We start from the raw sequence: 25,655 nt of genomic DNA on the forward strand, positions 1-25,655 counted from the left end.
GACACAAAAAGACTTCTGGTCTGGTACAAATCTGTTATAATTACTCTCTGCCCAAACCTCTGTAAAATGTTTCCTACCTATTTTATGGGCTCAGTCCCTCAATTTTAGGTGATATTAAATAGAAAATATGAAATTCATTTTGTAACTGTCACTATACAGGATATGCTTAGCCAATCAGCTTGAAGCTCGCGCATCACTCCTCAGACCTGGTTTAAAAACAGCAAGATGGCAAGAATGAAAACACTGGTGGCTACATCCATCTTTTGTAAGGTCTATAGCGAGTCCTGTGGTCGGACCAAATGACTGAGAACTTCCACATGTTCAATCTTACTTGTTAAGAACTGCAGAACGTTTAGAATAAATGCAAGGAGGGTTGCTCCTGAAAATTTAAAGGAATAATTTTGAATATAGCTGGGTGGTTGTTAATAAATCTGGACAGTTCAAAGTTAAACTCCAGTCACCCAACCCTAGTAAAAAGTAGGGTCATCAGTCTATATAGAAAAGGTCAAATGTGCATTAACTAGAGGCACATCTTACAATTCAGAAACGATCCAGTAAATCAGTCTGTAAACAGTCCAGTTACCCCATCTGCAACTCAGTGAGAAAGCCAATCAGTAAGCCAGTGAGTCCCTGGAAGTCACTCAGCCATATACACACAGTGCTGGCTTCTTGCAGCGTGGATTCTGGTCATGTGACTGGAGTTATTCACTCCTCCCTCGCACACAAAAATCAATACTTCCAGTCCTCGCTCTGTGTGTGTGACTTTGTATCGACTGGATAATGTCAGCGTGATATTGGCTGTGAATGCAGTCATGTTGCCAGCTTCTCTCTCTCTCACACACACACAGTAAGCCCTGAGTGTGTGTTTCATGTCAGCACTGAAAGTTCATCACAGTCAAATCCTTTCTATCTGGACTCATTAATCCATTTCAGTACAACAGTACAACCACTTTAATGCTGAATTTTTGTTTTTATTTCATGGACAGTTGCTGGCTGCTAGTTTGGATGATGAAACACTCTTAAAATAGACCCATTTTAATATTTTATTTTATTTATTAATATTTTCTTGGGTTTAGTTTTGTTCCATGACTCTGTGTCTCTCTCTGTCTCCTGTGACTCTAATGGTAACCCAGATTATTTCATTACATGTGCTAAACGCTGGTTATTAACCTCAGCCGGTCTTGGCACAATTGGCCCTTTGCACTCCTGCTGCCTTATATCAACACTGTGACTGTTTCCAATTACAGCCACCTCTCTGAATGAAATTAAACATTTCAATATTGCTGATATATTGCCGATATATTACCGGTATTAATTACGAGATCTGCGGCTGTGATGTGTAATCAGAGGAGATGAATCGTGCAACTCGCCCAGCCGTCCACCCATCACTCCCTCCCTCTCTCTCTCTCACTCTCTCTCTCTCTCTCTCCATTTGTTAACAAGGTGGCCTCACTCGCCCTCGTAGTCTTTTTTTCTCTTACAATCATACACATACACTCTCTGAGGGGTGTCTGTGTGTGTCTATGTATGTGTGTCTAATTCCTGTTGCATTGTGGGAGTCCATTATGCTGTCGCCTGGTGAATGGCTCCCATTGACTTGGCCTTGACATTATAAGCTGCTGGCTAATCTCTTCACTCCATATATTTGTAAAACTCAATCTCGCCGTTGCTTTTCTCAGATTTGTCTTGTTTTCTTCCTCTCGCCTAAAGTGGCTGATTGAAATGTCTAAGTCCCCCTTTAGATTTGTAAAATCTCTAAGAGATAAGCCTTGCATGGTTTTCTTATTGTTAACAAATCCCAGCAAAAGCACATAAAACCATAATGAGTATGTCCTGGGTTTAAATTTGGTGCTATGGCTTTCAGTGTTTTTAAGGCCTCATAACTTCATAATTACCAAAGATGGAAGATTCAATTTTCAGTGCTGGGAAACACACTTTGGCTCTGTTTAAAAACTGAAACCAAATCAATTTTACATTCATTCAAAGTGTCACAATTTCCAGGCAAAAAAATTGCCTTCCATAGCCATCTTCCGGCATCAATGTACTGCGATATGTTGTAGTGTCAACAGCAAAAATCCCCTAATCTATTGTCTATGAAGAATAAGAGGAACATAAACAAGTACTGGCAACCCAGATTGTTGTTTTCACTTTGGTAGATGGTTTGTTTAAAATGTGTATTCCCAAACAAGTATGCGAGTGAGTGATGGCAGTGGCTTGGTGAAATCGGTCCCAAATAAGGCCTTGCACCAAAAACCTCCTTGTGATCGCTTTTGTTATCAGATTTCTGCAGTTGCCTGTAGTTTGGATAGAAGTTGCCAGCTTGTCTGCAAAAACTTGCCATCTACTCTCCAAGCATAAAACTGTAAAGTTATAGTTGCACCTTTTAAAATGTGTTGGCTGCAGTAAGACATTTTGACCAGTTTCCCCTTGTGACTGGCAGCAACCTCCTGCAACCACTCACCAACCAATCAGGGAATACAAACCTTTCCCTAGCAACCGAGGGTTGCCGGGGGTTGCTGCAGACCGCTGCAGGGCTTTGAGTTGGAACTTTGCTAGTCAAGACTTGTAATACTTTGAAGCTGTTGAAACTCTGTTGTTACTGTTGTCTTGCATTAGTATTTTTTGCATTAATTCTGTCTCTGTTAGTATTTTGTGTTTTTTAAACAGTAATTTCAAACATCTGAATGATACATTTTACTCCCTCACTCTACAGTGTCACCATGGGTTTGCCCCTCAACCCTCCAGCAGATTCGGCCCGTTCAGCCCGTCACGCCCTCTCTCTTATTGCCACCGCCCGGCCGCCTGCCTTCATCACCACCATTGCAAAAGAGGTGTGTTTTCAGACTTCTTTACCAGTTGCTGAAACCAAAGCCATCTTATTAGGTACTCACCAACTGTTTTCCCTCTCCAGCTCTTATAAATATAAGTGTTATATCTTTTCAGGTTCATCGGCACAACGCTGCTCAGGCGAACTCTCAGTCACAGCAGAACATTCACACGACCACTCTGGCCAGAGCCAAGACAGAGATCCTGCGAGTGATCGACATCCTGATTGAGAAGATGCCTGGAGACGTCGTAGATCTTCTGGTTGAAGTAATTCGAACTATATTTGAGATTGATGAAAGATAAAGTTCTCATAAATCCCAGCAAAGGACACAAGCATAATATAATTCAATTAAGTATTTGACTTTACCAAAATAAAAAAGGAGCTCTTTTTACCCTTAGACAACTATTGTTATTAATGATGCCAGTGAAAGCTAGCATCATCCAAAACAGAAAAGACCTGGATGTGCTGAATCAGAAGCTGCTGGCTAGTCAACCCCATGACTCAGGGTTGGATTTATAAACCAAACTAAAGGAGAGTCAGAGAAGATGATCTATTCAGACCCTGGCAATAAAAAGTGTTTAATACATGGAAACAAGCTACATAGGTTAACTTCAACTGCAATAAAAACTGTTCTCCTGATCCTTAGGTGATGGATATCATCATGTACTCTATTGAAGGTTCTCTGGTGAAGAAGAAAGGACTGCAGGAATGTTTCCCTGCTATTTGCAAGTAAGTTTGTCATCAGGTTCAACCCCAAGTAATATCTTCAAACTGGGAGGGGCTGGGAAAGACAAGCTGGGCCCTGACTGCTGTGTTTCGGACATCAGCCTCAGTGCTGGTGGATTAACCAGATCAGTCTATATGCAAGAATATATTCATACATTAAGGTGTGTCAGCCTTAGTGGTGCTATTAGTGTTTCCGTTTGTTTGTTTACATAAAAATTAACCTTGAGGTGGGGGTGGGGGTGAGCCCCCAGAATTGGACAAGAGGAAGAAAATGGATGAATGAAATCTTCCTTCATCGCTAAACATCTTCCCTTATACAGTGTTAAATGTTCATGTGTGTTTGCCGTCCACCTTTTTAGGTTCTACATGGTTGGTTACTGCGACCGCAGTCACCGCATCGCTGTCGGAGCTCGCCAAGGTTCAGTGGCCCTCTACGATGTCCGTACAGGGAAATGTCAGGTACATCGAAAAACCTAAACTGATCAGCTCACTGATCTGGTTTTTACTCTGGACCCCAGCTTTACCCATCCTTTCTTCCACCGCCTCCTTCACACAGATCATCTTCTTTTTCATTCATTTTCCCACTCGCATCCATCCATTCACCCCACTTTGTATTAATCCGCCCCTGCATGTAGCCTTCACGGCCTACGTTAAGGGGTTCAACAGATTTCCAACCATAATTATGACTGCACGCTGAAAACCAGCTCTCTCCACAGATAGGTCTTTAGTACAGAGTGCAGGAGGCAAAGAGAGATTTCATCAATGATTAGAAAACCAAAACGTTAATGTCTGGTATACAAAGTCCTTGAAGCAAGGGAAGGCGAGAAGGTAACCAAAACTCAGATATATTAACTAAACTCTAAGACATCTCAAAACTTCAGCACCATCATGTTTTCATCCTTTTATAATTAGAAAAGACATGTGAGGAGGTAAACTGAGTGTTCAGTTTTTGTCTTTGGCTTTTGCACGCACTGATGTCATTATTTGGCCATATTTAATCCATCTGAAACAGCAGATATGACAGAAAATTAAGCATAATAGATGCCTTTAATCTGTTTTCTCATTATGTTGGAAATTTTCCATCTGTTTGCAAACGGGATGCTTTAGCTCAAACTGGAGGAAATGAGGAGGAGCAGAAACAGTAGGTTTAAATGAGAGAGGAGGAGATAAGGAGGAGAGGAGTTTCATTTTTTCACCCCTCAGTAATTGATTAATGATGAAGCAATGACTCTCTTAATCATGTTTGTGTCTCGCGCGTGTGTGTGAGCTGCTGGTCCCCATGTTTGTGTGTATTTCTTGTATGAGCGGGTGTGTGTTGATAATTTGCTGTGTATTGATTTGCAGTAATCTGAGCAGTCTACTCTGGTGGAGGGGGTCATTTATATCTGATAACAGCACGGGCCTTTTCACCCAACATCTCGTTTGATTGTGAGCAAGTTTGTGTGTGTGTCTGTGTGTGTGTGTCTGTGCGTGTGTGTGTGCGCGTGTGTGAGACAGGAGACACTTTGTGTGTGTTATTTGCAGTAATTAACTTTTAATAGATAATGGCTTTGTGGGAAGTGTGTGTCTCTCTGCTGGAACCATTACAGGTGTTTTATTTCAGGTGCAACATAAAGCTATTATCTTTATTAACACACTTACAGAAACCTCTATCAAGTGATGGGTAATTAATTCAGCCAGAAAAGAAGAATGTTTAAAGCTCACTATTTCTTAAATGGTCTTCCCACAGCTGTAATTAAAACCTGTACAGCAAGGCTTCTAGCTGCAGCAATGTTCCAGGCACCTAATATTAGTCGATTAAACAGTAGAGGAGTCTAAAAGTGAGCAAACACTCAGAAAACGGTTAAAATTAAGCGCAGGCTAATGGATGAGGTTAAACATTGGCCAGACAAATACTTTGCCTGTATTTAGGAGTCTTTTAAAAAACAGAATTAGCATTTATAAACAACCAGCTCTTGAGTGTAACCAGTGGTTTGCACTTTGTTGTAAACCCTCTTTATTTACATACTTGAGAACCTCCCATGATTCAGTAGCTTGGGAAGCCACCTTCTCTGTATGACTTCAGTCTCTCACATCATGGGGGAAGGATTTTGACCAACTTATCTTTACAACATTGCTTCAGTGCATTTAGGTTTGCAGGCATTGGTTTATGCACAATCCTAAGTAGAATATTTTGGTCTGTGGGGGAGTTCATGGATGACTCAATGACTGTAAGGTTACCCTTGTCCTGTAGCTTCAAAGCAAACCCAAATCAGCACCCCTCCACCACCACCATGGTTGGCTATAGCTCAGGCAGTAGAGCAGGTCATCTACTGATCGGAAGGTTGGTAGGTAGGTTTGATTCCTGGCTTCCCCTAGTCTGCATGCTAAATATCCTTGGGCAAGATACTAACGCCAAATTGCTCTCCGATGTATCCATCAGAGTATGAATGTGTGTGTTAGTTAGAAAGCACTAAGAAAATGTTCTGGTGTGAATGTGTGAATGCATAACTTGTGTAAAGCGCTTTGAGTGCTCAGAAGAGTAGAAAAGCGCTATATAAGAACCAGTCCATTTACCACCACCACCGCTGATACGTTGTTTGGTTTTCTCCAAACGTGGTGGTGCTGCGCATTATGCTTGAACATGGTAAATGGCCTGTATTTGTATAGCGCTTTTAGTTAGTCCCTAAGGACCCCAAAGCGCTTTACACATTCAGTCATCCATCCATTCACACACAAAGAATCGAAAGTGTAGTTCAGAAAACTTCGGTTTTGTATTATTCTGCAGTCAAAGAGTTGCAACAAAAAAATATTTTTCCTCAGAAGTGAAAGAGGTTTTCTCTGCTCTGTGATGTAAGTGACACGCTGCACTGCAAATTAAATGATTTTGATGATGGTGATGTTGAAGAAGAGGGGTTATCGTGGCAGATTAATTAAATTAAAATTAAATGATTTTAATTACATCAAATTAAACACTGGTGATGGCAAGCTACCAGTCATCCGCCCTGGGGCGCACCGACAGAGGCGAGGCTGCCGGACACTGGCGCCACGGGGCCCTCTGACCACCACCAGTAGGCAACGGTTGAAGTGTCTTGCCCAAGGACACAACGACCGAGACTGTCGGAGCCAGGGCTCGAACCAGCAACCTTCCGATTACAAGACGAACTGCCACGATCTCCCCTCTTCTTCAACATCACCACTTTGGTTTCGTCTGTCTAAGGGACATTGTTCCAGAAGTCTTGTGGTTTGTTCAGATGCAAGTACAACAACAATGATTTTTTTGAGGAAAAAAATCATTTAATTTGCAGTGTAGCGTGTCACTTACATCACCGAGCAGAGAAAACCTCTTTCACTTCTGAGGAAAAATATTTTTTTGTTGCAACTCTTTGACTGCAGAATAATACAAAACCGAAGTTTTCTGAACTACACTTTAGATTGTTTCACCAGACTCAGTTTAGAAAATCATGCACTCATAATAGTCAGCTTGCCAATGTCCATCCATCCATTCTCTTCCTCTTATCCTTATCGGGGTTGCAGGGGGGCTGTTCCAAGTTACACAAGTAAATTGCTGTGTACTCAAAAGGGGAATTCAGAAACTTTGTGTTGCGTCACCTCCAAGAATGTCAGCTGTCAGTTTGTATTCATGACAACTTAAAATAATCATCACAATAGAGGCCAGCTTCGTCCTCCATGGGGATACATTTTCTTCTTTCTTTTTTTTTTTAATCGTAAAAATTTAACGCAGCAGCAGAAAGTTGTCAGATCTCTTTAGAGACTTCTGAATAAACGGCATCTCCTTGGAAAAATGGGAACATCTAGATTTCCAAGAATTTCGGAGGAGCTAAATTGTTTGACTTGTTTTAGTGTATCTAAAACAAAGTGAGAAGGAGGAGAGAAAGGAGAGACGACCTCTCTGAAATAGTGGAGGAGGCGAGAAATGGGGACCAGAAGAAAAGCAAAGACGGAGAGTAGAAGGAGATGAGAGGCAGTTTTTGTTCATAATCCATCTTTGCATGTGTGTGTGTGCAAGCGGGTGTGTGTGTGTCCAACCGTAGCTAGCTAGTCCCCGCATGACCATCTGCCACGGCTTTGATCAGCCTCCGTGAACAGCCCTTTGTCAGCAGCATGTGTGTGTGTGTGTGTGTGTCTCCAGCTGCTTGCTTCTTTAACAGACTCTACTCAGTCTACTAATTGAACACAAAGAAACAATCTGAGTGATTTCGTACCTCTTTCTGCATCTGTTTCTCTCTAACAGCTGAAACCTGCAGCTGAAGGTGGCAGTGTAGCCAAAATTAACCTGAAGAATCGTCTCCCGCAATGCATGACATGATGAATTAATGTAAACTGTGTCCCTATTCTGGTGGTAATTGGGCTACTGTGATACCTACACCACGTTCAGCTGCTATTTGCTGTTTAAAACACTCTATGAGGAACATGTTTTTAACTGCGGATGTTCCTGGAAACTAAATGCTAAAGTTATAAATGAGGGGAAAAATGAGTCTAAAAGTAAGAAGACGTACTCTGGTCATATAAATAGTGTCTGTGTATTTAAGTGCTATTTGAAAGTATTAATCTAGTTCTTTGATAACCATATTGCATTTTAAATGGACGAGGATTTGGGTAGAAGCCTCAGTTAGATGTCAGTTTAATCCCACAGCCAATAAACAGCCACTCCTCTTATAATTCAAAGTACTGTTTCTACCTTTAAATTGTTACAGTGTTCAACTAGTTAAAAATTTGAAAGATTTTAATTTCTGGTGTCAACTAGCGAGAACAGTAACAGCTTCTAGTCTACCAGTCGCACGCACCCTTGTTTTTCTAGCTGTACTTACTAACCCATCTGATGATAACATACGGGGTACTGCCCGTCCAACCCCCCCCCCCCCAAAAAAAAAACAAAAACCCTCTCCTATTGGCTGACGTAATACTTGTTCAGCAAGGGGGCGGGATTTACAAGCTGTCAATCTTCGTCAGAGAAGATGGAAGAATAAAATGGAGTGAAGCACCCATGTGATGCACACGCGCACATACACACACAGACACACACAGACACACACAGCCGAGCCCCAGGCGTCAGGTGTATTGGAGTACAGAGTGCTGTAAATGGTTTCAGTGTGCTTCACTGCGCTCTGATAGGCTGATTGATTTGGTAGGTAGTCCACTGTGAGACACACACACACACACACACACACACACACACACACACACAGATCATAATATATATGGAAGCATCAATGTTTAATCCATGTTATACAGTTTGTTTTCTACATTATTCTTTATTTCACCTTCTCGGTGTGAGGATCTGAGGAAGACAAAATAATATTTAAATGACGTGACTAAAACTAACAGTAACTGTGAACCAAAGCGTGATGATCGCTGCTATGAGCAAGAAGGAAGGATGTCAGGCAGAGGAGCTAGTTCATGCATCCACACTGAGGAAAAACAAAGATACCTCCTCAGTTTCTGACTTTTAGAGGACATCTGAACAAAATGGCAGCTGCACAGCAACGTCAGAATCCTCTGTTTATTGTCAGGATCTCAAAAATTGTCTAAGAAAAACAAGAAAAACACCTGAATATAAGTAACTAACTCTCATGTGTGTCTAAACCTAAATTTGTTCTGTTTTCTAAGCAAAAGAGCTGGGAGACTGTGTAGTTGATTGATGGAGCCGATGGAGAAGAGCCCAAAACTTCAGTTTCTCTAATGCCCACCTGAAGCTCCAGACTTTAATTTTCAAATGTCCAACTTTACAGCAGAAATTAACAAAAAACTGCACGAGGGGTAGAATTTGTCCCTGTTCAATTCAATTCAATTTTATTTATATAGCGCCAAATCACAACAAAAGTCGCCTCAAGGCGCTTCATAGATACAGAGAAAAACCCAACAATCATATGACCCCCTATGAGCAAGCACTTTGGCGACAGTGGGAAGGAAAAACTCCCTTTTAACAGGAAGAAACCTCCGGCAGAACCAGGCTCAGGGAGGGGCGGCCATCTGCTGCGACCGGTTGGGGTGAGAGAAGGAAGACAGGATAAAAGACATGCTGTGGAAGAGAGACAGAGATTAATAACAGATATGATTCAATGCAGAGAGGTCTGTTAATACATAGTGAGCGAGAAAGGTGACTGGAAAGGAAAAACTCAATGCATCATGGGAATCCCCCGGCAGCCTACATCTATTGCAGCATAACTAAGGGAGGATTCAGGGTCACCTGGTCCAGCCCTAACTATATGCTTTAGCAAAAAGGAAAGTTTTAAGCCTAATCTTAAAAGTAGAGATAGTGTCTGTCTCCCGAATCCAAACTGGAAGCTGGTTCCACAGAAGAGGGGCCTGAAAACTGAAGGCTCTCCCTCCCATTCTACTTTTAAATACTCTAGGAACAACAAGTAGGCCTGCAGTGTGAGAGCGAAGTGTTCTAATAGGGTGATATGGTACTACAAGGTCATTAAGATAAGATGGGGCCTGATTATTTAAGACCTTGTATGTGAGGAGCAGGATTTTGAATTCAATTCTGGATTTAACAGGAAGCCAATGAAGGGAAGCCAAAACAGGAGAAATATGCTCTCTCTTTCTAGTCCCTGTCAGTACTCTAGCTGCAGCATTTTGGATTAGCTGAAGGCTTTTCAGTGAGTTTTTTGGACATCCTGATAATAATGAATTGCAGTAGTCCAGCCTGGAAGTAATAAATGCATGAACTAGTTTTTCAGCGTCACTCTGAGACAGGATATTTCTAATTTTAGAGATGTTGCGCAAATGGAAGAACGCAGTCTTACATATTTGTTTAATATGTGCGTTGAAGGACATATCCTGGTCAAAAATGACTCCAAGGTTCCTCACAGTGTTACTGGAGGCCAAGGTAATGCCATCCAGAGTAAGAATCTGCTTAGATACCATATTTCTAAGCTTTTCAGCGCCGAGTACAATGACCTCAGTTTTATCTGAATTAAGAAGCAGAAAGTTAGCGGCCATCCAAGTCTTTATGTCTTTAAGACATTCCTGCAGTTTAACTAATTGGTGTGTGTTATCTGGCTTCATGGACAGATAGAGCTGGGTGTCATCTGCATAGCAGTGAAAATGTATGCTATGTCTTCTAATGATGCTGCCTAAGGGAAGCATGTATAATGTAAACAGAATTGGTCCTAGCACTGAACCCTGTGGAACTCCATAATTAACCTCAGTGTGTGAAGAGGACTCTCCATTTACATGCACAAATTGGAGTCTATTAGATAGATATGATGCAAACCACTGCAGTGCAGTACCTGTAATACCTACAGCATGTTCTAATCGCTCTAACAGGATATTATGGTCAACAGTATCGAATGCTGCACTAAGGTCTAGCAGGACAAGCACAGAGATGAGTCCACTGTCAGAGGCCATAAGAAGATCATTTGTAACCTTCACTAAAGCGGTTTCTGTGCTGTGATGAGCTCTGAAACCTGACTGAAACTCTTCAAATAAACCATTCCTCTGCAGATGATCTGTTAGCTGTTTGACAACTACTCTTTCAAGGATTTTTGATATGAAAGGAAGGTTGGAGATTGGCCTATAATTAGCTAAGACTGCTGGGTCTAGAGATGGCTTTTTGAGTAAAGGTTTAACTGCAGCCACCTTGAAGGCCTGTGGTACATAGCCGATTATTAGAGATAGGTTGATCATATTTAAGATCGAAGAATTAATTAATGGCAGAACTTCTTTGAGCAGTTTTGTAGGAATGGGGTCTAAAAGACACGTTGATGGTTTGGAGGAAGTAATTATTGAAGTTAACTCAGAAAGATCAATTGGAGAAAAAGAGTCTAACTTAACATCAATGGTACTAAGAGTAGCTGTAGATAATATTACATCTGTGGGATGATTATTGGTAATTTTTTCTCTAATGATAAAAATGCTAGGCTTTGAATCACTGAATTAGATATTTTGGAGCATTTTACCATTCTACTACATTCCCAGGTTGTCTTCTCTTGTTTTCATTGTGTGTTCTCCCATCAGCTCACATTATCAGGCTAGGGCTGTGCGATATGATCAAAATCTCATATCCCGATATAAGACATTTATCGTCCCGACAACAATATATATCACAAAAATTTTACATTTTCTGTACATTCTGTGAATCTCAGGCAACTCGACTCATCTTCACTGGCCATGCTGGTATTCTCTGTGCCTGCATCCACGTGGTGACTGTAAGCGCCATTTATAGTTACTTCATGTTTTTATTTGAGGTCATTTGTTTGATGCATATTCTGAAATTTGATGTATTGTATTTTGTTATCATTTCAGTTTATGTTGAAAAACCTTAACAGGATCTTTAGCTTTATTGTAAAAGGTTTATGTGGAAAATAAACAAGCGGACGTGGAGCCGCACGCTGGGTTTACCGTCGTTGTTGCTAACGACAACGCATAAAAGAAAGAGAGAACTTTAAGAAATTAATATAGCCACTACAGTGACCATCAAAACGATGAAAAAATATTGCCATTAAAAGTTTATTTTGCAACACCACGAAACAAATGTGCGTAATATGAAATGATAGATGCTTTCACATCATCCGATATATATATTGTTATATCGAACAGCTCTATTACCAACAGTTTTAAAATCATGTATCACTTCTATGCTGATGACACTACGTCTCTTTTAAATCTCACGAATTGGATAAGTAAGTTGTTTTAAAATTTCAAATCAATGTCATTTTTACTTATATAGCACCAAATCACAACAGCAGTCGCCTCAAGTCACTTTACATTGTAATGCCATTTTAAAATCTTGGTTCGTTCTTTTATGCCCTCACGGGATGAGGCCCCCAACCTGCACTATGGAAATAATCCATTCATGTGGTCAGGTTCTCAGACAGGGGCTTTTTTGTGATTCCACTGAAAGCTAAAGATGATTGGGTCTTCCAAACCTCAAAACTTCCAAAACTATGGACATCTTACCACTATCTTTTCACAACCTTGACTCCATGGTTGTCCTGTTCTTTGACCTCATCCTTGTCTGAACAGATTCATTTTAAACCCCCAGTTTAAAACGAATCTGTTCAGACAAGCAATTGCGGTAGTGTCTGTGTTTTGTGTTTTCCTGGGCATTGGCTGTTTTTGTTTATTTACCTTTGTAAAAGCAGGTTGTGACTCTTCTTTGTCTCGAAAAGCACTTTGAAGACATTATTGGTTTTGGATTAACATGACTGGGCATTTTGACTTAGAGCAACTGGATGTAGTTGTCATATTTCCCTCTCAGTGGCTTCAGTATCCTTTAGTTAGGGCTGATGATTGTTTGCAGACAAACCGCATTTACTCTGTTTTTGATCATTTTCCCTTTAAGGTGAGTAGTGACAGGAAATGAGATTTGGGATCTCTCCTAAGAGATAGAAAAATGGAGGAGAAAAGTAGAGATGAAGACAGACACTGAATGGGGGGAGGAGAGGGATGAAGGAAATAAAAATAATTCTGCTTTTTTTCCCAGACAACACTGCTGGAATCTAATAGGGTTTGCCCTTTAAAGGGGAAAAAAAGGAGGGAGAGAACGAATTAAAAAGATGAGATTTTCATTTCATTGTGTTATTATTTTTTTTTAAGCTTTAATCGCCACACACTGGTTATTATTTCAGAGTCTGGGTGCCTGAGGCGACGCGTCTTAATCTCATCTGGAGGTGAGAGTTTGTAATCCCAGTCGCAAGCAAAGGCAGGCGGGTGGGGGGGGGATGATTTCTTTTATTGCGTTACACACCCTGCATCTGGTGGGACAGTTTATTGTGTTACACGCAGCGGTATATTTTGTCCCCAGAGTTCTGGAGGCGAATGGCAGCATCTGTCGGACCAGAAGCTGCCACCCATCTGATGGAATTATCTCTGCCAAAGCGAACACGTGCTGTCGATGCAGAGTTTTTCTAAAACGCCTCAATGAAATTTCAACAAGGGCCAAAATTTGTTTTTCATTCAGGCTTCATCACAGAGCAGAGTTTATTGAACTGAACCTCCAGCCATCAGAAAGAGGAACTGTCTGGGAAATCGGGGCATGCTCTCATTTTAGCGGCTTTAAGTGATGATAGTGAGTGATGTGCTGCTGCCTGATAAAACACTGTGATACTGTAAAGTGGTATTTTGTTCTGGTCTGTTGTCAGTGTTATAAAACCCTCAATAAAAATGGCTTCCCATCATCACAGCAACAAACAGAGCAACAAGCTCTCATCAGAAGAGGTTTGGACATGTCAGAACTGTGCTTTTTATAGATGGCTGTTTAAAGTGTAAAGTAGACAAATGTGGGGAATCAAAACCACAAATGTATTAATAAATAAGTAATAAAAGAGGTCTTTCTTTACCTGTTTGGTTGATAGGTTGCCTGCCTAATTGATTGGCTGTTTAGCTACATGCCTGCCTACTTGTTTGGGTGGTTGCTTATGCACCTGGCTAGCTGGTTGACTGGTTACCCACCTTGTTGTTTCATTGCATGCCTGTTTGATTGCCTGCTTGCCTGGTTCCTGGTTTGGTTGCCTTCCTATTTGTTTTATTGAATTCAAGAATTATTGGCTTAGTTTAGTTATCCACCTGGTTGGTTGGTTGCCTGGCTGGTTGTCCTCCTGGGTGGTTAGTTGATTGCCTACCTGTTTCTATTTTGGTTGGTTACCAGATGTATTGGTTGATTCGGATGCCTGTCTAATTGATTTGAGTGGTTTGTTTTTCTTAGATATTAATTCATAAAACATGACAAAGATTGAATAATTTTATTTTCTTGTGAATTTACATTTAAGTTTTCTTGTGTTTAGTTACTTTACACTTTCCCCTAATTTATTTTTGTTTTAAATGTTTAACCATTTGGTGGAAAGTTAATCCCATAGCACAGTTTGAATTAGACCACCTCATTTGTCTTCTGAGTAATACTGAGTACTTGTGGTAAATGTTAAAGAGTAAATATTTTAACAGGCTGATTGCTGCATGTTGACACCATCAACACACAGTTTGACTCAGTGGAGTTTTAAATGAACTTTGCATAAGTTTTTCATTTAACAGTTACTAGTAGAAAGAGACGACCATTGATGTTTTCCATCTACAGCATGTTTTTTATTCACTTTATTTTATTCTTCATTTGTTTTTAATTAGTTTGTTTTATCCCATATTGTTCCTCTGTAGAACATTCATGGTCACAAAGGTCCAATCACAGCGGTATCATTCGCCCCTGATGGCCGTTATCTGGCAACCTACTCCAGCGCTGACAGCCATATCTCCTTCTGGCAGGTAAGACTCACCCATACAGACACATACAAACTGTCTTAATGCAAGTCCTCCTTCTGAAGTTGTTAACTGTTTTGTGGTAAGACTGCATAGAGTCAGATTTACAAAGGTGAGTTTGTTTCTGATGTAATAAACATGGACTTGGGTTTGTGGTTTGATATGAACTTCCAGTATATTTAAAGCAGATTTAAAGCTTTATATGAAGGGCAACCTTTTTTGCACATTTCCAGCCTTGTCTTTTTATTCAAGCAAAAAAATGTTACACAAAACTAAAGAAATAGATTAGATAAAATAGATAAAAAGAAAGGATGTAGTTTATGCAGTGCAAGAAATTAGACTGCCCCTTTTTTAAAAGCAAAAAAATGCAAAAAGTTTATTCTATGAGACAAGAGAATGACTTATTTCTAGATTAATATTTATATTATAAATCTGTATCGGGGGAAAAACAATAACTAAGGATTTCTTTAGTATATATACAGTGGAATAAATGCTGAGCCCTCCTTTAGACTCCTCCCTGCAGGTATTTTAAAGTTTACATGAAATCTGCCAAATGTAAAGAGCTATCAGTTTATCAGCATGCAAACAGCTTCAGATTTCACTTCTTTTTTCAGTTGTGCTTTCACTGTTAAAGACAAACCAGCGGAGGATTTGAACAAATTAAAAAAAAAAAAATACTGCCCAGTTGGCTGCTTTTTGACTGTTCTGTGCAGTGGGTTAAAAACATAAAAAACTGAATTTAGATATTTTCATTTACATGTTTGCTTTTAATTCCACTGTATCTACACAAACTAAAAAAATAACTTGAAAATAAAAGTCTTAACACGTAAAGCATCTAAATAAACTATAACAAACTCAGATAACCGATCAGGCTCTTCTTATCTTCTTCCAGGAACTGTTATTTTGAATGAAAGGTCTTTACGACCTCTGACACAGATGTACACACACACACACACACACACACACACACACACACACACACACACACACACACACACACACGTTAATGGCATTACTGTAAGCATAAACCACTGTAAGCGCGCCGGCAAGACGGCTGCTGTGGTAATGAGCTGGCAGACGCTCTGTCGGGGTGTGTGTGTGTCTATGTGTGTATGTGTGTGAGGCAGTGTAGTCTTGGTTTCCACTCACTGTGTATTTCCTACATAGACACACTCTGGGGTTAAACACCAGGTTTTCCCTCTGAGACGTCTTCACAGGGTTCAGCAGAAACTGATGATCATCAGATGTTCAATAACTAATTTTTCTTTGCAGTTTTTGTCAAAATGAGGGAGGAGGTATCAGCTCTCAGTAGAAAGAGAAGGCAGTGTTTCCCACACAGACTTCACATGAGCGCATGAGTGTGATCTTCAGGTTTATTAATGGCTATCTGAAAATGACACCATTCCCTTGCTTTTATTTTGAAAATTCAGGCAATACTGACCAGCTAGCCCAGCTCTTCCTGCCTTGTGTTTTATCAGTTACCTGCTGCTCCATTAAAAATCTATCTTTGAATTGTATTTAACCAGAAAGTGATGCTTGAATAATACGCAGAAAACCAAGACTATGACACAAAAGGCTCAAGAAATAGTTATAAAGGGGGTTTTCATTTTCCAGAAATGAAACTTTGAGATCAAAAATCTCTTTTAAAAGAGTACCCATGGATGAAGGTGGACCAATCCAGTCTACTGTGGATGGCTTTGCAAACTGCAAAAGTTGCAGAAAAGTCATTAATGATTCCATCTCACCAATAGCTGCATTTGCACTTACGTTAAAAACAAAGATAACTTACTACACACTGGTTTTACTGATTTGGCCCATCTGAGATCAACTTGGGGTGGTATGTATGTTCCCCAGGAACTAAAATTAATTTAACATACCTGACCTGCTCCAATACTGAAAAAACATCCATACAGTCAAACTTCAAACCTCCCAGGCTGGCTGAGCAATAAACTGGTTAAAATCCTCCAGGTTGCTAGTGACCTGTTTAGTGTTTGGGAAGTGCAAGTATCATAGTGATTCTCCCTGTTTTAGTCCACCAACTTTACTTTATCCATGAATATGTGCTGGCATCGGCAGTCAAGGACAATGAACAAGCTGGCTCTCAAACTGTACAACAAGAAACCCCAACCTCAAGATCAAGATGAGGAACAAAAGATCTACTGCAGGCCAGAAAAAGTCATTCAGTTTTAGGCCAATAGAGTAGCTGGTTACAGTTATGTTTATTAATACCCCTTCATATGAAATATTCAACCGTTTGTCCTAAAAGAAGAACTAATGGTGTGTCGGCACTAAATGCAAAAAGTTCACAAAGTTTATCTAATGAGGCGACTTGATACAATTTCAGTGCCACAAATAAATAAGGCATAGAGGCACCTTTGTATATACCAAAAGAAACTCCTTTGTTGTATCCAAGAAACTTGAATTGAAAGCATCTTCTAGCTTCTAGTTTATAAAGCTCTGCTTGTTTAGCACATTGCTAAAAATGAAACTTAACCCTAAATTGGTCACCTATGAACACTTGGCAAGAGTCTTGAGGTTTTGATTGATAGATGAGGTGAATATGTGGCTTCATGTGTTGTTGGTCCTCCTCAGATGAACACCAGTCTGCTGGGCAGCATCGGAATGCTGAACTCTGCTCCTCAGCTTCGCTGCATCAAGACGTACCAGGTTCCTCCGGTCCAGCCGGCCTCCCCAGGCTCCCAGAACCACCTGAAGCTTGCCCGTCTCATCTGGACCTCCAACCGCAATGTCATTCTGATGGCCCATGATGGCAAGGAGCATCGCTTCATGGTCTAAATCCAAGCTGTATTTACTACTGACAGACCTGGGCCTGGTAGGAGGTTTTTACTTTGAAGCAGACTCTAGAAAGCTACACTCTGGATTTATTTGGTGATAATTTTGGTATTTGCAGTTCAGATGATATTTTAGAGGCCAAGTCTTAGAGTTAAGAGATTTGAAGTATGATCAAAACTAATAGTTAAGGTCAAAATCTGAAGGAATGATAAAAGCCCAGCTCAGGCCCAGGTTTGGACCAGATTCGTGTTCTCATTTTATCTCCTGCAGTAATCATTGTAAGGAAAGTGACTCTGTGATATCTTTCATAGGCCGTGATAGAAGCCTTGTTTACATGATTTGCATTGATGTATTTTTAATCATTTACTTTGCCATTCCTATTTATTTGCCGTTGATGCTGGATGTCACAGACCCTCCAAACCTTTGCTGTTAATTTAAGTCTCCTTTTTCATTTTATTTCAGTTCCAGTAATTGGATCACTTGATTATTAAATGTTTTCTATGTACGGGAGGTATTTACTTTGGTGATTAAACTTTGATTAAAATGTGTATTTTGGGGGGTAGAAAATGGTGAAAGGAATTAGTTTGACCTCTGGCCTTAGGTACACTCCGACCTCTGTAAGACCAGTGCATGCATTTCACCTTTCAAGCTGCACAAATGTGCGTGTGCGCATGTGTGAGTATTTTGTGACACCTTGGAAGCTTTTGAAACCTCTCTGGCTTCACACAGAAGTGTTTGTGTGTCTGTGTGTGTGTCTGCACCCAAGTGTATTTTCACTGTTAAACACACATTCTCGCTTTGGAGGTTGGAGGTGTAGCTGCTCTTACTGCAGATATGTAAAAGGAGACAAATTAATGCTATTTTGGTCCCCTTTAAATTTAAATTAAGTTAGATACATCATCAATGGTTACCAGTAATGGGTTTTTGTAGTATTTTTTTTTATGGCAAAGCTCAGTTTAGTTCCCAATGCTTGGTCATTTTTAAGAAAAAAAAAATCATATTTCTTGTGTTTGTTAATTTCACTTGTCGCATGAACGTTTACCCCTCGTTTTGTATGTCAACTGGTTCTTAGCTGGCTGATCCTCAGCCTTCAGCACCTTCATAAAGCAAAATATTCACTTTTTGGTCTAAAATATCTAATGAAATTCTTCTATTTCCACCTCTTCATATTATGGTTGATCATTCCATTCTCTTCCACAAAGTTTCAGAGGACATTTATGAATATTTAAGAAAGGGAAAAGCTCTCCTGGAAGTTTATAATTTAAAGTAAACAATTTGAGGTTTTTTTTGTTTTGTTTTTCTTTAACCAGATTCTGTGCTTCTACGCAAATGATGTTGCTTTAATTCTGACTGTTATACCTTTATTCTTCTGACAATTTTTAGTAATCCACCTCCCATCTGACTATTTGAAAGTTTATCCTGTTGTTGTATCACCAAAGTAGACAAATTAATATTTTGGTCCACTTGAAATAATCAAACTACAAAGTTAAATAGATAAGTAGGTACATCATCGCAAAGCTCAGTTTACTAACCATTTTATGTGTTGATAAGATGAAATTGGCCATTTTTCATCTTTTGCATGGCTTCCTTTTGTTAATCTATGCCTTATAATTAAATAACTGAGCCTTTTTGATGTGGAAATTTGGCTTTTTGTCTTGGAAAGAAAACAAGTGGCTAGGCAAAATGTAGACATTTTGATTTAAACTCCCAGATGAACCACAACCATTTTTTATTCGTCCAGTGGAATCATTCCTATCACTTCCACAAAGTTTCTCTGGACTTTGTTCCTCTTTTCAAAGGCTAAAAATTCTGGAGGTTAATACATTTAAAACAAAAGTTTTAAAAAGCTCATATTTTTCCACTGGATTCTTTCTTTGCAGAGGACAACACTGTATATTTGGCAGTTGCGCGTGAAATCGTCATCGTCCTCTTCTTGCAATTCACATCTGACATTTGAAATATATCTATGACTATAAATGTGTCCATATTCAGCCAACATATCCTCAGAGCCATTGTGCATATGTGTGTATGTAGGCTGTTCATGTTGTATAGTGATCTGAGCATCTGTCCTGTTTTGTATGTATTGTGGCTAATGTGGCAAATTTCCACTTTTCCAGTTCACAATTTCCAGTCCATTTTCAAGCCTCTGCCAGCAGTTTTTTTTTGTTTTGTTTTTTTAAACCACGAATCACTTCTTTTAGAAAATGTGCTTTACCTATTGGTTAACAAGAAGGACCAAATTTATTTAGGATAAGTTAAAAGAGCCAAAATGGAAAAGTTTTCTTATGACACTAAAAATACATGATGCAGAGATACATTTATATTTAAAATGCTGCTATCATTCTAGATTTACCTTGTTTGCCCCAAGCCAAGTACAACCATCACCTCTTAGGAGGAAGATGATGAAATTTAACAATAGCAAACTAGCAGAAGTTGCACATTCTGCAGGGGGATAAACAAACTCCACGGTGTTGGTACATGATTACATCAATGTTAGGGGTGCTTAGAGATGCAGCAAAGGACATTTCCAACGGCAAAATTTTACCATCAGGTTCTTGAGCTCTGTTCTTTGTGGTTGATGACACATTTTTGCACATTATTACTTAAAAAAAATGTAACTGTTTTAGTACTCAGTTTTATTCAGAAAGTGGATTCTATATATATAAATATATATGTTAAATATATATATTTATAGTGTTTTCTGTCAGTTGTACTGGGCTTAGATTTTTGTGACTCTTGCAAAATGCTCAAACTTGCTTTACTTCTATTTTCTCCACTCGTCATTCTCCTCTCTCCAGCTCCTGTCAGTTTCATTAGTGCAGTCAGAAAGCTTCTAACACCGATACACACCTGTAAACCCGGGCGTGTCAAAGCTTTTCACAAGTTCCTCCAGCATTTCGTCAGACGGCTTCTTTTTGAAAACACGCACACACAAACAGTCCACCAGGTCCTGACAGCTTTGAGATCTTAATCTTTCGTTTTCTCCAGCACACTTAACAGTTTGAAAAAATATGTTTTTGGCAGCCTCTCGAGGGAGGAAGGGTGAGGAAAAATGAAGGAGGCAGAGAGGAAGAGCTGAGGAGTAAATAACAAGTGAAGAAGATCAGGTCATCCAGCCAGAAAAAGAGGTTCTGCTGTGAAGGTAGTGAACCAAAATGGTTAGAACCTACTGGGGATTTTTCTTTTTTAAACACACGAGGTACATTTGCTGGAAATATCCAAACTGGAGATGGTAAAACTCATCTTTACCCAGATGTTTACAACAAAGTGAAGCAGTCTTGTTACTTTAATATAGAAATTCTCCCATATTCTGCTTATATTTTCTTCTTCTTGTACAGCCGAACACCTGCTTTCTTACTTGCAGTCTACACTAAACGAAATCGGTGTTTCTTACTCATTTTAGTTTGATTGTATTTATTGTTTACAGAGTGTGTGATGTATTGCATGTATGAGCTTAACGTGATGTAACAGAACAGGTTGATTCTACTGTGCATCCTATAAATCTGCTGTGTAAAACTGTGTTGTCATCATGTCCAATAAAGATGAAAATGTGACTGTGGTGGTCAAATGATGCATCTGTTTTATTCTCTACACTCTGATCTTTCTTTCCAAATGATCACAGCAACTTTTATTAACCAAAAACTCCTGACATGTTATTAGGGAAAGCCTTAATGATGGAGTCATCCTTAGTCTTTCACATATACTTATCAGGGTCGGGGACTGGAGCCTACAGGTTTGCTTGCATTTCTGTTCATATTACCACACACCTCTGATTAAAACACCTTTAAAAATTACTATATTTTATATTTCTCTCTATCTGCTCCGTTGAAAAACTTGATTATTAAATTATTTCTAATTTTACTGCTGGGTTATTCCATATGAAGTGAAACCTGAACAAAAATTTCCACCAGAACCCGTCAGAATCACCAGATATACAGTACTGTACAAAAGTCTTGAAGTAGGCCTCGTTTCTGTATATTTTGCTTTCAAGAATCAATTTTTAAAGTGGTCTTCAGCAATAATTCTCTTTCTGAATGTCTGGAGGCATTGCTATCATCTTCACTCATTTTCAGTTGAGTACTTGTATTTGACCATTTTCAGAGAAATGTCTGTTTTTAGGTGTTTGTCCAGCCACGTATCACTGACCTATGAATCATATTCAAGTATAAAAAGTTGTTCAACCGGAGGGATAAACCAATGTTGTATCTAACAGACAACTTGGCAAATAATCAATTTCCAATTGTACCTTTAGACACTTTGTTATTAGCAACCTGTCAGTAAAACACATAATTTGTGCAAATGGTAACAGCTTGAGAAGCATAAAATTGTATTTTTGCACCATTAAGGTGATTCTCAAAAAGCTATTAGCCAAAAACCTGACGTATCTGGACAAGTGAAGGATGAGAGGAATGGCAAAAAAAACCCTAAAAATCTACCTGCAGCAATTGTCTGTGTCATTGTTTGGAGCAACACTTTAGCCAGTGTTGTTAGGGATTTTATCAAAACCTCATGGAATTACAAATGTGGAAAAGTACTCTCAGATTTTTATGAACCGTGATGGCTAAGCATCTGATTGGCAACATCTTCATGTATCACCTTCATTTATCATTTGTCAAACACACTGTTAATGCAGTAAAAGGATAGACACCCCCCCCAACAATGTTATCATGGATTGGTCTCCCCAGAGCCCAGATCTCACCACTATTGAAGAAGAATGGGATCATGTTGATCATCATCTACTAAAGGAATTATTAACTTTTGTGCACAAACTCCTCTAACTCCTAACTCCTCTGCATCACCCATGTTGCCCAAGGTGGTCAGTAAGAGTATTTATCTATTAAAATAATAAGTCACAGACTCTTAATCCTTTGTTTTCTTTGGCATACTTAACAGTTTGAGAAAATGTGTATTTGGCAGCCTCTCAAGGGAACAGAGCTAATGCTAGCTGTAACAAACACACAGATGGCAACTGATCTCAGATCTGTGACAGTAGAGTCAGGAGCAGCTTGTCTGGCATATTTTCCTTCCTTCAGTTTCCCATCAAAGACCAGAGGTCACAATACACAACCAGAGGAAGCTGCTGCCCTCTCAGCTTATACAGCTCCAACATTAGCTTATGGGACATAGACACAAGCAGAGTTAAGCCTGCTTCAAGAGACAATAACCAGTTGTAGCCACAAGATGGCAGCAATTTACAGGATGGATGCAAAAAACACAGATTTTAAAAGTGAAAATGTATAGCTGTAAGATGTAGAATATTTGCTTTACAGTAATCGACACATATGGTCAGCTAGCTTTAACTTACTTAGGCTACATATCTGCCACTTGTGGGGTTTTCTAAGGTTAAGCAGAGTCCCTTTAACTTAATGTAATATATATGAATTAACATTCATCTTTGCATTAAAGATACTGAAATATTTATGCATCTTGTCTCTTTCTGTCATTAAACAAATTTATTTAATGAGGAGGTGAACACACATACACACACCATGATGAGCTCAGGGAAGACCTGCCTAACAAGTTTCTGATCACAGAGAAGCAGATCGATCTCCCTCTGATCTCTGACAGTTTGTTTCCATCTTTTGGACTTCCAAACTCTTTTTTCCATCTCATCTACACTAAAAACATGAAGTCTGTTCGCAATTTAACTGTGAAAAATTATTAAAGTTGAAGTTCTGCTTGTAAAAGTTAAGCGTGTGCTCAATAATTCACTTTTAACTATTAAAAATGAACAGGGAGACATTAAAAACTGAAATCAAATTAGCTTTCTCTCTTTTACCTTTGTTCCATTGTTGCTTTTGCAGAAAATGCGAATTAAATCTTAAAACTTTCTTTAAGGGATTTAGGCAAAATGTCCAATAACCACTTGCAAGGTAAATGGTTATATGCTTTTGAGGAATTGGTTGTTTTGTTTTGTTTATTTGTCTGAAATAATTCAACCTGGAAAATAATTATAAAGGAGGATCACTGATTTGATGTTTTTATTTTATAAAGTTAGGAACTTGTAGTTCTTCACATGGGTCAATAACACCACATAGAGAGCTAGAACCACTATAAAACATTTAGAAATGCTACACAGAGATATACAACTACCACAAAGGCACCCAGAAGTACCACAGAGACTTGAGACCCCAAAAAGAGATTCAGAAACACCACTTAGAATGATTATTTAGACATTTAGAACCACCACAAAGTCTCAAGGTTAGGTTATATGCAATAGTGCATAACTAGAGACTCACGGACTAAGATATTAAAGTATTCTGTATAAAAGATGGACATCCTGCCTGTGTGTTTCTCCCTCTGGTCATTTCTCAGGCTATAGATCAAACCTCCAGGTGGCTTTGACCTTTGACCTTGAGTCCTTCATCAGAAACCCGACCATTTATCACAGAGCGTCTTTCTTTGCTCCTCCTTCCCTGGTTTCTCACTCCAACTGTCTGATCAGTTTCTTACTGAACACAATGTATTGATGGTATTGATCAGGAGTGTGTCTATTTAGGGGATGAAAACCAGCTCAGGAAGAAGAGATTCCTCATCAACCATACAGACTTGAAACCTAAAATAAATAAATGAAGCAGACCACCTGTTAGCCCGTGTTTGGATAAAATTTCGCATCCGTGTTTCCACAGCAGGATCAGAAAGATTCCTGATTGGACTTCAAAGTTAGTCCACTTCTCTTAAAAGCTCACGATTATTGTCAGCCCCAAGCTACTAGCTACTTGTTTCTCAAGTTGGTTTAGGTCTGGGCTTTGACTTAGCCACTCCCAAACCTTCATTTTGTTTTATTTTTTTGAGGTGGACCTGCTGGTGTGTTTTGGATCATCGTCCTGCTTCATAACCCAAGTGAGATCCAGCTTCAGGGCATGGACTTCAGGATTTTCTGGCAGAGAGCAGAATTCATGTTTCCAGCACTTGAAGCAGCAAAGTAGCCCCAGAACATCACACTACCAGGACCATGTTTGACTGTCGATGTGTGTTCTTTTAATTACATTTTAAGTTTAAATTCAATTAGTTTTATTTTATTGGACCAATACTTGGGGAAAAGTCCTACTGTCCACTTACTTACCAAGAGCAGCAGGAGGTTCAGTTTCTTTGGTCTCCTCGATTTTTTCATTGATCTGCTGGGGCGAGGCAGCCGACCAATACTCTTCATCTTCATACCCTCTAATACTCCCTCTCCTCTGCCTCTTTTCCTTTTCCTTTGTTCCACCCCTCTGAAGAAAACTTATCCTCTTACTAAATATAATCACGGAGTCAAAAACAAATCTGAATATTCTCCCCATCTGTCGTCTTATCTCCTTCGTTTTTTTTTAAGTTGTTGTGGATATGAAAGTTTTGTCAAGATCAGAAAAAAAATCATGTATTTACCCATTATTGATGTTCCCAAAAGTTTCTGTGATTTTACTGTGAGTGAGTATCTTTTTTTTCTTTCTCAAGATAAAAAGATTATCAAAAGATCTGCGGTGGGGTTGAATCGATACGATCTCACAGCTGGATGGGAGAGCGTTTGAGGGGAGAAATACAGAAATAAACTCTTCATCTGCAAGCGGTTTGCAGGGACCCGACTGCTTGATTTAGCCCAGATACAAATACACTATCACTGCAGTTTTTTTAAAGAGAAAAGTTTTCAAAGTTGTTTTTTAATTTGAGGAACTTCATAGTTTTGTAAGATGGAGCCCAGCAGCAGCTTCTACTGCCTCACAGCTTTTAGTTTCATTAAAAATGTGGAAGTAAAACACAGTTCAAACACCTGTACTGCTGCTGGATTTGAAACTCATCAGTGTAGCAGCTTTGCAGATTTCAGTGAGTCTGTAGTCTTTAATAAGATTAGAAATAAGTATCAAAGTTCAAGTATCTCAAGTAGAAGTACTTCTTATACAGAATCCTAAACCTTATCACAATTGCTGATTCATTAGTATTGCAGCCAGATATTACTTTATTGACTTATATGCTACTGGTTAGCTTTAACCATATTAATAAAGTAATATTTACTAGATTTATGTTTTCAAATCTCCAAAAATAATAAAATATATGCAATGCAAAGTGCAATAATATGAGGAAGAAGAAAGAGAGGGACAGCTCAGGTTTGGAGATAGTTAGAGAAACAAGGCTG

The 25,655-nt window shown here is 39.3% G+C and overlaps 1 protein-coding gene across 3 annotated transcripts in view; it reads left to right on the top strand.

Annotated features, from left to right (window-relative positions):
- The window catches only part of wdr7 (WD repeat domain 7), a 103,720-nt gene extending 82,624 nt beyond the window's left edge, over positions 1–21,096 (top strand). For all 3 annotated transcript variants that reach the window (XM_087843488.1, XM_006782092.3, XM_006782093.3), the window contains 6 exons: positions 2,714–2,831; positions 2,944–3,093; positions 3,474–3,556; positions 3,913–4,012; positions 14,651–14,755; positions 17,342–21,096. In XM_087843488.1, the coding sequence (XP_087699614.1) occupies positions 2,714–2,831; positions 2,944–3,093; positions 3,474–3,556; positions 3,913–4,012; positions 14,651–14,755; positions 17,342–17,545 (760 nt within the window). In that variant the 3' untranslated portion in view covers positions 17,546–21,096. The remainder of the gene's footprint in view (positions 1–2,713; positions 2,832–2,943; positions 3,094–3,473; positions 3,557–3,912; positions 4,013–14,650; positions 14,756–17,341) is intronic.
- Positions 21,097–25,655: the final 4,559 nt, after the last annotated feature.

The sequence above is a fragment of the Neolamprologus brichardi genome, chromosome 7, assembly GCF_056152115.1.
Source record: "Neolamprologus brichardi isolate AB-2024 chromosome 7, ASM5615211v1, whole genome shotgun sequence".
NCBI classification, from domain to species: Eukaryota; Metazoa; Chordata; class Actinopteri; order Cichliformes; family Cichlidae; genus Neolamprologus; species Neolamprologus brichardi.